At 41.2% G+C, this 14,098-nt stretch overlaps 1 protein-coding gene across 3 annotated transcripts in view; it reads right to left on the bottom strand.

Moving 5' to 3' along the window:
• The window catches only part of LOC139418409 (connector enhancer of kinase suppressor of ras 2-like), a 51,484-nt gene that overhangs the window by 26,246 nt on the left and 11,140 nt on the right, over positions 1–14,098 (bottom strand). For all 3 annotated transcript variants that reach the window (XM_071167813.1, XM_071167814.1, XM_071167815.1), the window contains exons 3-8: positions 13,058–13,260; positions 12,698–12,785; positions 12,352–12,393; positions 7,454–7,573; positions 7,147–7,206; positions 4,205–4,273 (exon numbers count right to left, since the gene is read on the bottom strand). In XM_071167813.1, coding sequence (XP_071023914.1) covers positions 4,205–4,273; positions 7,147–7,206; positions 7,454–7,573; positions 12,352–12,393; positions 12,698–12,785; positions 13,058–13,260 — 582 coding nt within the window. The remainder of the gene's footprint in view (positions 1–4,204; positions 4,274–7,146; positions 7,207–7,453; positions 7,574–12,351; positions 12,394–12,697; positions 12,786–13,057; positions 13,261–14,098) is intronic.

The following is a 14,098-nucleotide window of genomic DNA, read 5'->3' as shown; positions in this document are numbered from 1 at the left end:
TACCGAGATAGGACACTGCCCCTGCTCAGTATGACAACATCACAAGTGGCCTGATTAATGCATCCACCAACCCAAACAAATGACAGAAAATGCCACAGTCCTCCCAATCCATTGTTTATATTAGTTGTTAGTTTATTATCTCCTGCCAGCTGTTTTCATACTACATCTCCAATTCCACTAGAATCATATTTACTGGACTTTAAATAGCCTGGAGGGCCTCTGCAGTAACGACAAAGAGAAACATACACAGACCTCAATGCAAAGTGACACAAACAGTAGGTCGTGACCTCTAAAGCTGCCACTGTTTCATCAGTGGATGACGGAGCTACTGTGGCTTCTGTACATGTGTGCATAAGCCACAGTAGGATAAACAAACATTTACTTCTGGCAAAAATAGAAGGAATGCTGAATGCTGCAAAGCTTTGATTTTGATCAGATTGCTATGAGAATCCTCATCAGCCAACGCCAATGGTGACAGCTAGTCTTAACGGGGTCTGACAAATAACGAAAAATACATTACAGACAAAATACTTTACAATTTACATACATTTAAAAACATTAGCATGTAGGGTGTGTGTGTGTGTGTGTGTGTGTAGCTATCAGTTACATATACATGTCAGTACATACAACAAGAAGGTCACATGGGGGAGAGGAATTGTGCCGTGAGGTGTTGCTTTATTTGTTTTTTGAAACCAGGTTTGCTGTTCACTTATGCTATATGAGATGGAAAGGTGTTCCATGCAATCATGGCTCTGTATAATACTGTAAGTTTCCTTGAATTTGTTCTGGACGCCAGGACTTGAAAATACCCCTGCTGGCGTGTCTGATGGGTAAGTGTGTGTGTCAGTGCTGTGTGTAAGATGACTATGCAAACTATTGGGAATTTCCAACACATTCATGTTTCTTATAAAGAATAAGTGATGCAGTCAGTCTTTCCTCAACTCTTCGCCAAAGAGACTGGCATGTATAGTATTAATACAGTATTAGCCTCTGATTACAATAAAGAACAAATTGTCCCACTCTGTTCTGGGCCGGCTGCAGCTTAACTATGTCCTTCTTTGCAGCACATGACCATATGACTGGACAATAATCAAGATAAAACTAGAGCCTGCAGGACTTGCTTTGTGGAGTGTAGTGTCAAGAAAGCAGAGCATCTCTTTATTACGGACAGACCTCTCCCCATCTTTACAACCATTACATCAATATGTTTTGACAGTTTACAATCTAAGGCAACACCAAGTAATTTAGTCTCCTCAACTTGCTTAACAGATACACCATTCATTCCCAGATTCAGCTGAGTTATAGAACTTATAGAATTATTTGTACTAAATACAATCCTCTTAGTTTTAGATATGTTCAGGACCAGTTTATTGCTGGCCACCCATTCTAAAACTGATGGCAACTCTTTGTTTAGGGTTGCAGTGATTTCACTAGCTGTGGTTGCTGACGTGTACAGGGTTGAATCATCAGTTTCTGCCCATCATTTATTTTATTTTATTCTGTCACTCTTTATATCATATTGGCTTCTTCTTCTTCTTTATGATGGGTTTAGTCACATCATTTCTCAATTTGCAGTAAGTCAGCCAGTCAGATGTGCAGCCAGACTTATTAGCAACTCCGTTTGCCCAATCTCTGTCAACCATACATTTTTCAATTCCTCATCAACCCATGGAGCCTTAACAGTTCTTAACTGGTGCATGGTTTTGGAAACTTGGCTTTCCTGGATATAGCCCCTATATTGTAATCACTGCATCCAATGGGTACAGATACAGCATTAGAACAAAGTTCTACAATATTAGTAAAGATGTGATCAATACATCCAGAGGGTCTTGTTTCTGTCGTGTTTGTAAACACCCTGGTTAGTTGATTAATAACCTGAACTAGATTACAGGCACTGTTTGCAGTGAGACGCTTCCTCTTGAGCGAACAACTTGATAAAAACCAGTGAATATTCAAGTCCCCAAGAAAGTAGACTTCTGTTTACATCACATACACTATCAGGCATTTCACACAGATTATTTAGATACTGACTGTTAGCACTTGGTGGACTATAGCAGCACCCTAGACAAAATAGGCTTTAGATGAGGCAGATGAACCTGCAACCACAACACTTCAATAACACTTGACATGAGATCCTCTCTAAGCATTACAGGGATATGGCTCTGAATATATACAGCAACACCTCCCCATAAGCATTCCTGTCTTTTCTATAGATGTTATATCCTAGTATTGATACTGCTGTATCAAAGGAATTATCTAAGTCTCAGAAATGGCTAATATATTGTTATCTGATGTTAAGCAAGTTATTGATTTCATTAACCTTATTTTTTAATGCTACATATATTAATATGGGCCATTTTTTGCCCTTTCCTGGATAGCTTATCAGAGATAGAAAATAACAAACAAAGCAAGAAAAAACATTATTCAAGAGTCCATCAATCAGTTGGTGGTGTGTGTGCTGTGGGATTGAAAATATGAACCCACAGGCTTGGCTCTCACATCCTTTGTAGGCTTTTGGGAGGGAGGGTGGACAATGAGCCTGTTATAGCGGATGTAAGCAATGTCCCCATGCGCTTTGGCAGGTTTCATGGCTGGGATAAGTTCTTTCCTCTTCTGGCGCACAGCTTCAGGATAGTCCTCGTTAAGGAAGATGTATGTTCCTCTCAAGTTATTTGCTCTTTTCAGAACAGCTACCTTGTTCTTGAACATCAGAAACTTGACCACTATAGGCCTAGGTTTTCCAGTTCTGTGTACGTGCTCCACTTCAATCTTGCTGTGGTCCATCTTCAGTTTCTCAATTATCATTTCCCTCACTTTATCCTCAGACTCCGTCCAGGTCTCGTGGAGATTCTGCGATTCCATCCACAACAGTGTTGTTCCGCCTTGATTGTCCCTCGAGATAATCGGAGTTCTCCGTCATTGTTATTATGGATTCAAATACAGAACGAATGTCCTCTCTCAATGACTTACAGATTGCTATTATCTTGCTGTTCTCCTTTTTAAACTCATCGATCTGACCCTGGGAGAACTGCAAACTGTTCTTCAGGTCCTGGACCTCTCTGGTCAGATCATTCATTATTTTCTTAGTTGACTCCAGCAGTATTTGGACACAACACTTGAAGCTTTTTCTTGTTGTTGTAACAACTGCTTCTAGAGCTATTTTTGTTTGTTTAAAAGTTCCTTCACCTGTGATAGAGAGACACCACTGTAAGAGAGACACCACTGTCCTCAACGATGCCTCCACCGGCTTTGGTCTTTGTCATGGTAGCAATGCTAAGCTATGCTGTTACAGACCGGGCCGGTCCAGACCGGGCCGGTCACAGGACAGATGGAAACAGCAACAAAAAGCAGGGATTCAAACAGTCACACTACCGGGACAATCCGTGGAGCCACAAGAGCAGTAGGCAGTGTACAAGCTGCTAAGGAAACCTGGCTAGCTTGATAGCTAGCAAACGTTAGTTCGAAGCTACTGTAGGATAGCATCTGCACCAACGTGGCTACTTCTCTGGAGTGAAATAGATATGCTATTGTTCCTTGTATACAGTGAACATCCCACACCTTAATGTGATGTTACATGTTGACAATTGTTTGAAAATAAATCAGTTAATTCATAGTTATTTTACAAAAGAAAGCCACAAGAAAGATGTGTTTCAATGTATCTACTAAAGAGAAGAAAACATTGATGTAGATAATTTGATTAACCATAACTAAGGTATCTATTGATGAATATAGAGGAGTGATTTGACTGTCCTTTTTGCTGTTTAAAGTGAGATCAGATTAAATGGATTGTCCAGTGCTGCCAACCCATGTGTGTTAAATGAACCGACTCGGTTACATTGGGAACTAAAAGCTCATTATCAATTAATGACTATCCAGACCCCTGTATCCTTACAAGTACATTAAATCCCTAACTACCAGATACTAAATGATTAATTGAGGACTAATTAGATACTAGGAAGAACTAAATAAGCACCTTGTACTTGGCTTCCAAAGGCAACGCATTTAGTCCCCAGACAGGCTGGGCTAGAGGAGTATAGAGTCTAGGAAAGCAGACGTTTCTCATTCATGATAGCTGACCTTTCCTGACCCAGACTGAACAGAATGTATTTCACAGACCCTGAGAGAGATCCTGTAGGACTAAATGACATAACAGTACTCAGTGCTGTACTCGGTATCCACAGTGGAACACTCAGTCTGGACTCACCACAGTTTGGTGATTGACCTGAATAACCTCGTCTCCCGCATGGATCTTCTTGCACTGGTCAGCTGGAGACTGCAGAGACAGTGACAGACAGTATCCAAGTAAGACAAGTAGAGGTTAGGACACATCGACTGTGCCATCATGGCAATATAAACAGACAGATCATTGTCATCAGAGACCTTTGTCTATGGTTTGTCAGTATAGGTCATATACTAACTACTACGTAAGTATACGCTTTGGCCAACTACTTTGAATGTATTGTCATGCCAAACATGACATACAGTGCCTTTGGAAAGTTTTCAGATCCCTTGACTTTTTCCACATTATGTTACGTTACAGCCTTATTCCAAAATTATTATTTTTTAAATGTAATCCTCACCAATCTACAAAGAATACCCCATAATGACAAAGCGAAAACAGAAATACCTTATTTACATAAGTATTTAAACCCTTTGCTATGAGACTCAAAATTGAGCTCAGGTGCATCCTGCTTCAATTGATCATCCTTGAGATATTTCTACAACTTGATTGGAGTCCACCTGTGGTAAATTCCATTAATTGGACATGATTTGGAAAGGCACACTCCTGTCTATATAAGGTTCCACAGTTGACAGTGCATGTCAGAGCAAAAACCAAGTCAGGAGGTCGAAGTAATTGTCTGTAGAGCTCCGAGACAGGATTGTGTCAAGGCACAGATCTGGGGAAGGGTACCAAAAAATGTCTGCAGCATTGAATGTCCCCAAGAACACAGTGGCCTCCATCATTCTTAAATGAGCAATCAGGGGAGAAGGACCTTGGTCAGGGAGGTGACCAAGAACCCAATGGTCACTCTGACAGAGCTATAGAGTTCCTCTGTGGAGATGGGAGAACCATCCAGAAGGACAACCATCTCCGCAGCACTCCACCAATCAGGCCTTTATGGTAGAGTGGCTAGATGGAAGCCACTCCTCTATAAAAGGCACCTGACAGCCCTGCTTGGAGTTTGTCAAAAGGCACCTAAAGACTCTCAGACCAAGAGAAGCTAAATTCTCTGGTCTGATGAAACCAAGATTTAACTCGCTGGCCTGAATGCCAAGCGTCACCTCTGGAGGAAACCTGGCACCATCCATACTGTGAAGCATGGTGGTGGCAGCATCATGCTGCTGGGATGTTTTTCAGCGGCAGGGACTGGGAGACTAGTCAGGAGTGAGGCAAAGATGCATGGAGCAAAGTACAGAGAGATCCTTGATGAAAACCTGCTCCAGAGCGCTCAGGATCTCAGACTGGGGCGAATGTTCACCTTCCAACAGTACAACGATCCTAAGCACACAGCCAAAACAACTCAGGGGTGGCTTAGGGACAAGTCTTTGAATGTCCTTGATTGGCCCAGCCAGAGCCCGGACTTGAGCCTGATCCAACATCTCTGGAGAGACCTGAAAATAACTTTGTAGCAACGCTTCTCATCCAACCTGACAGAGCTTGAGAGGATCTACAGAGAAGAATGGGAGAAACCCCCCAAATACAGGTGAGCCAAGCTTGTAGTCATACCCAAGAAGACTCGAGGCTGTAATCTGCCAAAGGTGCTTCAACAAAGTACTGAGTAAAGGGTCTGAATACTTATGTATATGTGATATTTCTGTTTTTCATGTCTGAAACCCTTGCTTTGTGGTTATTGGGTATTGTGTGTTGGTTGATGAGGGGGAAAAAAATATTTAATCAATTTTAGAATTAGGCTGTAACTTAACAAAATGTGGAAAAAGTCAAGGGGTCTGAAAACTTTCTGAATGCACTGTACATGGCATGGTAATGAACAGAACAAAGGAGTTGGCTAAAGCAAAGACTGATCTGCAAGGGGAGGCTACGGTGGCACAGCTTTAGTTTCCCCCCCCAAAATGTCCAGTAACAGTCTAAAGAGTGTTACTTTTTTTAAATGTATGTTTTTAAATGTATGTAAAATGCAAAAAGTATTTTGTCTATAATGTATTTTTCGTTATATGTCAGACCCCAGTAAGACTAGCTGTTGCCATTGGCGTCGACTAATGGGGATCCTAATAAAATAAAATAAAATATATAAATCTCAACCACCATTTAGCAGCAATTGAAAAGACCAGATGGGATATATCACTTGGCAGAGACATCACCAGCCTCTATACCTCCCTTCATGGTACTACGACTGCACACTTTGTACAGTATCTCCAGTATTTTCCTTCCATAGGGGATCGGAAATAACAAAAATGATCAGTCACAGTATGTGTCTGAGTAAAACTTAAACATCACATTAAACAGCAGCACCCATTCCCTCTCCATCTCCTACAGAGAATCCTCCCCATCCCAGTCCTGCTTTGAAACTGTTTCCAGTTAGAAGAGCTGTGGTTCTCTGTGCAATACTACCATCTGTAAGCCTCTGTCACCCCTCCTCTGTTTCACCCCCAATTAAACACCCAGATGTTAATTAGGGTGTTCACTATTTGCTGCATTAATTGAACAGTTATCCCAGAGCCCCAACCAGAGGAGCTGATCTTTATAGCACTACAAGAAGCTCATGGGTCAAAGAAGCAAGCCAATGGTAGGAGACAAAAACAAAGGTATGGTAATCTCTCATGGACAGACTACAGTACGTAAACATAAATGGTACCGTAGATCTTTCATGATACAATGGGATGCATGAGATAACGAGCAGCATTAGTTCCGGTGCTTTGGACAAATCACGATTTCGCAGCTGTTAGCATCTTTTGAATTTAAGAAGGGGAGGGGACATTTGGCCCATAGAGTTACCGGTTCCGATCTCTTCTCAACACATATGGACCCAGAGCTTAATCGAGCATCTGACCAATTACGCAAGACTTGAGTTCTGGGTTAACCGAGATGAAAGGTATGGTGGCAAGAGTGGGTATGGTTAGCAGAGAATGTTTAAAGTAAAACAATTGTTTTACTACAGGGTAACAGGGTCCAGAAAGTAGACTTACGTTCTCAGTGGTCCCAGTGATGACATGAAGGCCGTCGTATGTAGATTTGATGTACATTCCCTAAATGAGAGGAAAAAGGCTGAACATTATTAAACTTAAAAGGAGAATAATGTAGTAATAATGATGAGACTTACACTTCCCAATATCTTGTTATGAAACTTGTAAGCAACAGCAAACAAAGTGAGCCTGTTTTCTCTGTCATAGAACTATCCTGTCAAAGACTGAGTATCTTAGACAAACTCCTTGTTCAGCTCCTGTGGAGGTATGATTGAAGGCATCTATAGTATAGTAAAGAGTGAGAACTAACCAGGCCCTCGCTGGGCATGATATTGGTCAGGTGCACCACCTCCAGATGGGCCGACTGGGACACCAGTGAATCAGAGGACAGCGAGATGATGTGGTCACAGATCCCAGACAATGTTTTACACTGCAGACAGAAGAAGACAGGAAGGGATCATTCTATATGCTGTATCTCACACTGACAACTGGGTAATATGAATTACTGCCTGAATAACTATCATTTTTTGGATGCCTAAATGATACAGGTAACACCAACACAAAGTGTCTTAATAGGGTGCTGGGCCACAACGAGCCGCCAGAACGGCTTCAATGCACCTTGGCAGAACTCCATTGAAGGGATGCATAACCATTCTTGCACAAGAAATTCTATCATTTGGTGTTTTGTTGATGGTGGTGGAAAACACAGTCTCAAGCGCCGCTTCAGAATCTCCCATAAGTATTCAATTGGGTTGAGATCTGGTTACTGAGACACACATTTAAAACTCCATATACTCCTTTCCCAGCTAAAAGAAGTTGTGGGAACTAATAATTTTGATTTCACATTGGTTGTGAGAACGAAGCCATACGTTTCCAGACCGGTAAAACTGAAAGTTTTCTAAACATTCTAAAAACAGAAGTGAAAATTTAACCTGTTCTGGAAACGTTTATTTTTAGGTTGCAGGGAGGTTCTGAGAACGTTTTACTCTGGTTCCTTGAAAGTCTTCCTGGGAGGTTTAATTAACGCACTTTTGTAACTTCCTTAAAACTTTTACTGTTTCAATAAGTTGAAGTCAGACGTTTACATACACCTTAGCCAAATACATTTAAACTCAGTTTTTCACAATTCCTGACATATAATCCTAGTAAAAATTCCCTGTCTTAGGTCAGTTAGGATCACAACTTTATTTTAAGAATGTGAAATGTCAGGATAATAGTAGAGAGAATGATTTATTTCAGCTTTTATTTCGTTCATCACATTCCCAGTGGGTCAGAAGTTTACATACACTCAATTACTATTTGGTAGTATTGCCTTTAAATTGTTTAACTTGAGGTCAAACGTTTCGGGTAGCCTTCCACAAGCTTCCCACAATAAGTTGGGTGAATTTTGGCCAGTTAAGAACAAATTCTTATTTTCAATGACATCCTAGGAACAGTGTGTTAACTCTCTTGTTCAGGGGCAGAATGGCAGATTTTTACCTTGTCAGCTTGGAGATTCAATCTTCCAACCTTTTGGTTACTGGTCCAACACTCTAACCACTAGGCTACCTGCCGCCCCAACCATGAGAAAATCTGTAGGAAATTATATGCTGAAGTACTGAATTTCCCACAGAAAAAAGTTCCCTATTAACCTAAAGTTGATCAGCATTAAAATGAAAATCCCCATTAAAAGGTATCCTGTTTCAACTAGAGATATGTTTGTTGCATGCTGCGTCTATGTCGACCTTCTGCATCTGGAGTGGAATGTGGCAGAGCTGCAGCAGTGTTTGTCAGACCAGGAGATTCCAAAAATTGGTCTTATCACAGAAATATCTGTAGTGTCTTCCCCTCTATGGAAAGGTGAGACTCTCACAATGGTGTTTTCCATTTAGCTCTACGAGTGTCAGGGGACTCGTCTGAAGCCAATACTGCCGATCTGTCCGGTAGTGTCTGAACAGTTTGGGCTACACACTAATATGACCACAAAATCAAAAGGTTAGACTCTCATGTTATGCTCTAGGATGCCCACAAGTCTCACAAGACTCATCTGAAGGTAACCCTGTACCAGATTTTTTTATTATGAAAGTACTTTAGTGCCAAAAATTGGTTAAATATGGGTAAAAAAAATATAGAAATAATTTTCTGAACTTATCTCTGACATAGGACAGGCACTTCAAAACATAATCCAAAAATAAATACAAATGATCTGTTTTGACATGATGAATATGTCATTCAATGTGTTTCTATAGGCTAATAGCAGTAAGGCCAAATTCAATGTTTCATCAAATAACATTCTAAATCAAATAGCTAAATGATCCTTGGTATGACCTTCTTAAAACAATTCCATATGTTAGCGTAGTAGAAACCCATCCCTGGGCCCTTAGACCTTCTATTAACATTCTTGGAACAATTTGAGAACATGACTTTAAATAGAACCATGAGAAAACTTGTAGAAAATCATTATGCTAAAGTACTGAAATTTCCACAAAATATTTTTTTAACCTTCTCTGAACTATTTGAGAACATTCCCCATGACAAACCAGTTGGATAACGTTCCTAGAACATTACCAACATTTAAAGTTGAACGTTTAGGAAACATTCAGTTAAAGTAATGAAATACCTTAAATGTGATGAGAATGTTCCAAAGCCAAGCAACTATCCTACACCATTCCAAGAAAGTTGTGGGGAGGTTATATGCAAAATAACCATAGGACACAAAAATCACCTCAGAATGTTATGTGCTAGCTGGGTTGAGACCCCTCTTTCAGAGTCACTGAGATCTCTTCTTCTAACCATGGTAGCCAAAATAATGGGCAACTGGGCATTTTTATACATGGAACCACACCTGTGTGGAAGTACCTGCTTACAATATACTATGTAATCCTCATTTAATCAAGTGTGTCATGACGTTGCCCTCTTTGGGTACATCGAGCACCATCCCCCGCTCTCTGCTCCTACAACCAGACTGCTGTGGTCAGAGAGAGGTAGTAAATTCCAGAGGAGAGGATCTCCTCATGGCCACACAGTATAACGACAGAGTGAATTTTCATAGAGAACAAAGGAATTTCTTCCACCTCATAGAACTTGAGGTCCGAACAACATTTATGTTCCTGAGAAGGTATAAAAGATCGGTGAAGATCCCAGCTACGAACTGTTCCGTTTGTTACAACTTGGGGAAGCTTATGGGAGACGGTGTGGCCACATTACCATAATGCTGTTTATATAATAGCCTCAGATATGAGGTTTACCTCTAATTGTTGTATAAGATGAATGAGTGAGTATGATACTGTTTGTAAAATTGTGTAATGTGATTTTGGACTGTTTAATGAAGGAAACTCCAATTCCCTTTTGAGTTTAACTAAATCAGAGGACCGCCCATGAGCCCAGTTAGGGTCAGGCATCCTGGGACAGCCCCTTTTCTGCAATTCCGAATAAAACCCCAACTTTGAGAAATTCTCAGTAGACCATGTTTCTCTCAATCACGGGAGGACAAAGGTTGCAGACCATTGCTGAATCATTTAACCATACCATGTGGTTAAACTCTTGGACTATCGATACCGACAGAATAAGAACAAGTCTTTGATATTAATTACTAGTCTGCAGCTAGGAATTCGGAATTCATTCAACCTTTGTCTCTCCGTACGGGAGTTGTAGCAATGAGACGAGATACTACAACAATTGGATACCATGAAATTGGGGAGAAAAAGGGGTAAAATAAAAATAAAAACTAAGTCTTCAATTTAATGAATTTAATTTAATGATAGTAAAGACACGATCACCTTTATTTGCCACAGCTCAGTTTTTAAAATTTTTACCCCTTTTTCTCCCCAATTTCGTGGTATCCAATTGTTGTAGTATCTTGTCTCATTGCTACAACTCCCGTACGGGCTCGGGAGAGACGAAGGTTGAATGTCATGTGTCCTCCGATACACAACCCAACCAGCCGTACTGGTAAGGTATTACTACTGCACTGTCTGCTACATTGTCTATTGTGAGCATCGGGATCGTGCATCACTTCCTGGATTTCAACAGTATCACTTTGAAGGACAAAGAGCCAACTGGGGATGACAAGAGCATGGAGTCACTTTCTTCTTCTCCTGCCTGCGTTTTTAGAGCAACAAGAATGAAGCACTGTATGCAATTATCTGAGAATCTGACCCGTTTTTTAATGAGCGATTCTTCGGTTTATTCATCATCTGAGACACACAGGGCATTCTTCAAAGGCAAGCTACGGCTCTCCTTCCCAGGTTTAACAAGTTGAGGAAAAAGGGGTCTCTCATTGGTCTATGTAGCACTGTATGAACAGTGCTGGATACTGTCATGTCCTTCAGATGTCAAGTCAAATGTACTGTACGTAGGTTTCTATTACTGCCTAAAGTAGCACAGTGACCAGAACTTGCTGGCAGTGAACAGCGTAGCTACAGTAGCTACAGCTACCAGTGACACAGTCATGACCTTCCATCTATTCCCTTAGTCTCCAGTTGGGCTCTCTCTCCATTGCGCTCTCTCTCACTTTCTCTCTTGCTCTCTCTCTGTCACACACACACACACACACACACACACAAACAAAAACACGTCTGGCCTGTACATAGTTTGTCCTAGCTTCTCCTTTATTATTGCCTCACCATCTCTCGCCCTGTCTAATTGCTGTAGGCAGGAATGCCCGCGGGAGCAGCAGGGAGGTTCTGCATTATTCAACACAGACTGCCAACCAAAGGCCTTAAAACTGCGGCTTTTGAGAAATACACAGGCAGACTCACACACTCTTATTAATAATCTAAACCCTTTTCTTCCATAGTGCTGCCTGCCTGGTCGATGAGGAGGACGCTTGTGACTGTATTATCACATGTTCAAGTGTGGGCATGTGCCCCAATTCAAGTTTGTGTGTGTGTGTGTGTGTGTGTGTGTGTGTGTGTGTGTGTGTGTGTGTGTGTGTGTGTGTGTGTGTGTGTGTGTGTGTGTGTGTGTGTGTGTGTGTGTGTGTGTGTGTGTGTGTGTGTGTGTGTGTGTGTGTGTGTGTGTGTTTTAAATCATTGTCCCATATAACGTTGGATGATTCAGATGCCACTTATTGTGAAAACGTTTGATAATTTTTACTGTTTACTGACTACTGTTGCTTATTTTATGACTGTTAACTAAGATTAAGTATTAGGTGGCAGTTAATGATTGATAATAAGATTTGTAGGTCTTGTGGGCATTAAACCCCATAGAAGGAAACCCAAAACTCACCACATGAAGAATTTTGTTTTCTGTTTCATACACCGTGCAGTCCTGCAAGACAATTAAAACCAGTTAGAGAACTAATGTTTTTTTAAAACATTAAAATAAAACTGAGCCCCTATCAGATGAGACAGATGCAAGTATCCCAAGTGCAGTGAAATGAATTTAGTTGGCAGACTGTCTCTTGAGAGTATTTAAAACAGGAAAGTTATTTTCAGTCGGCCTTCATCTATTCCCGACAAAACTAACAGAATTATAAAATGGAGGTATATAGCCAAGTGTTCTGTCAGAGACATATTGATTCACTAACTAGTTAATGAATTCCCTAACCTTTACCCACCCCTGGACAACTCACCTGCTGTACTATGGTGGTTAACTCCAGGCACAGTTGAACAATATTGTTCTTCAGTAAGGAGTACTCTGTCACACTGACAAATGGGGATCTGGCAAGAGGGAAGAAAGTACAATATGCAGGGATCAGACATCAGAGGATAGGAGAGGGCAGAGCAGTCCGTGAGATATAAAAAAGAAACATCTCTGCATAAGACAGTACTTGCCTTCCCCAACAACTTTACAATGAAAGAGAACCATATATAAACTATTAGGCATACGCAAATTAAGTTCCTCTGCGGAAAATAAGCTACTCTAAGTCTAACAAAACTGGGATGTTCCGATGCATCAATCTCAACCCCCGAAGCTGAGATGTAACACCCACCTGTCCAGCCAGGCCAGCAGGTTCTTGGCTGCTCCGATGAGGTCCACCACGGAGGTGAGGAAGTCGTTGGGCAGCCTGCGTGAGGCCCGGCCATCATAATGGCCACCTCGACGCCTCCCTGTGATGAAGTTCTGCAGGTTCTTGGCTGAGGCATTGAGCTTGTGGGATAGGGTACGCAGGTTCTCAGTCTCCAGACCGTAGTTCTGGAACAGAGCGTACAGTACCCTTAGATCATGGTCCAGTATGCTCCCAGAAGTGTTTGACTTTAAAGTTAAAATGTGGATACATTAAGTTCACATGGAGAAATAACAGTAACTTGCAATGACATTGTGGTGTGACTGACATATTCAGTACTTGTATTAGAAAGCTCATACAGAACAGTGCTGCAGCAAATGTATAGTGCATATAAGATCTAAATGCCAGAGACATATAGAGACAAATCCCTTCAGTCACATAATCTCAGATAATCTCAGATTTCCCTCTTAATTTATCTACCAAACCAGGTGGACAGCTTTATCCTTTGGATCTAGAGTTATTCAAGTAAACATAAAGGGATGCTTGCTTCATCATAGACACAATGAAGACCACTCATCTGTCATACTCGTTGTCACAATAGTGTGTCTGTTAGAGATGTGTGCCTGTGTGTGAATAGTTGTCTCTGATTCTCCGTGTCTAGTCAACATTAGTCACTGTCACCATGGAGAAATACCTCCTTCCTGTCTAACCCACAACAATGTAGCTAAGCCCAGCCCAGCCCAGTTGCCATGGTAACTCCTGGCTTTGTCACTCTTAATTACAACAAGCCCAGTGTTTCCATAGCTTCTTCTTCCCCTATTGATTTTCCTCTTTCATTCAAAATATCAAAGTAATGTGCTGCTGTCTGATCAGGCTGCTCTTTATGGGGGCTTCTCCATCGCTAGTCACCTATTTACGTCAATGCAGAGGATGACAAGGGATAAAAGGCAGGGGAGAATTAAATATGTTATACTGTACATCCATGCAAATAAGCTAAGCGGCACAATAATAAGGCCTTGTTCTTGG

The sequence above is a fragment of the Oncorhynchus clarkii genome, chromosome 10, assembly GCF_045791955.1.
Source record: "Oncorhynchus clarkii lewisi isolate Uvic-CL-2024 chromosome 10, UVic_Ocla_1.0, whole genome shotgun sequence".
In the NCBI taxonomy this organism is placed as follows: domain Eukaryota; kingdom Metazoa; phylum Chordata; class Actinopteri; order Salmoniformes; family Salmonidae; genus Oncorhynchus; species Oncorhynchus clarkii.
This window is presented reverse-complemented; position numbering and strand designations above follow the sequence as displayed.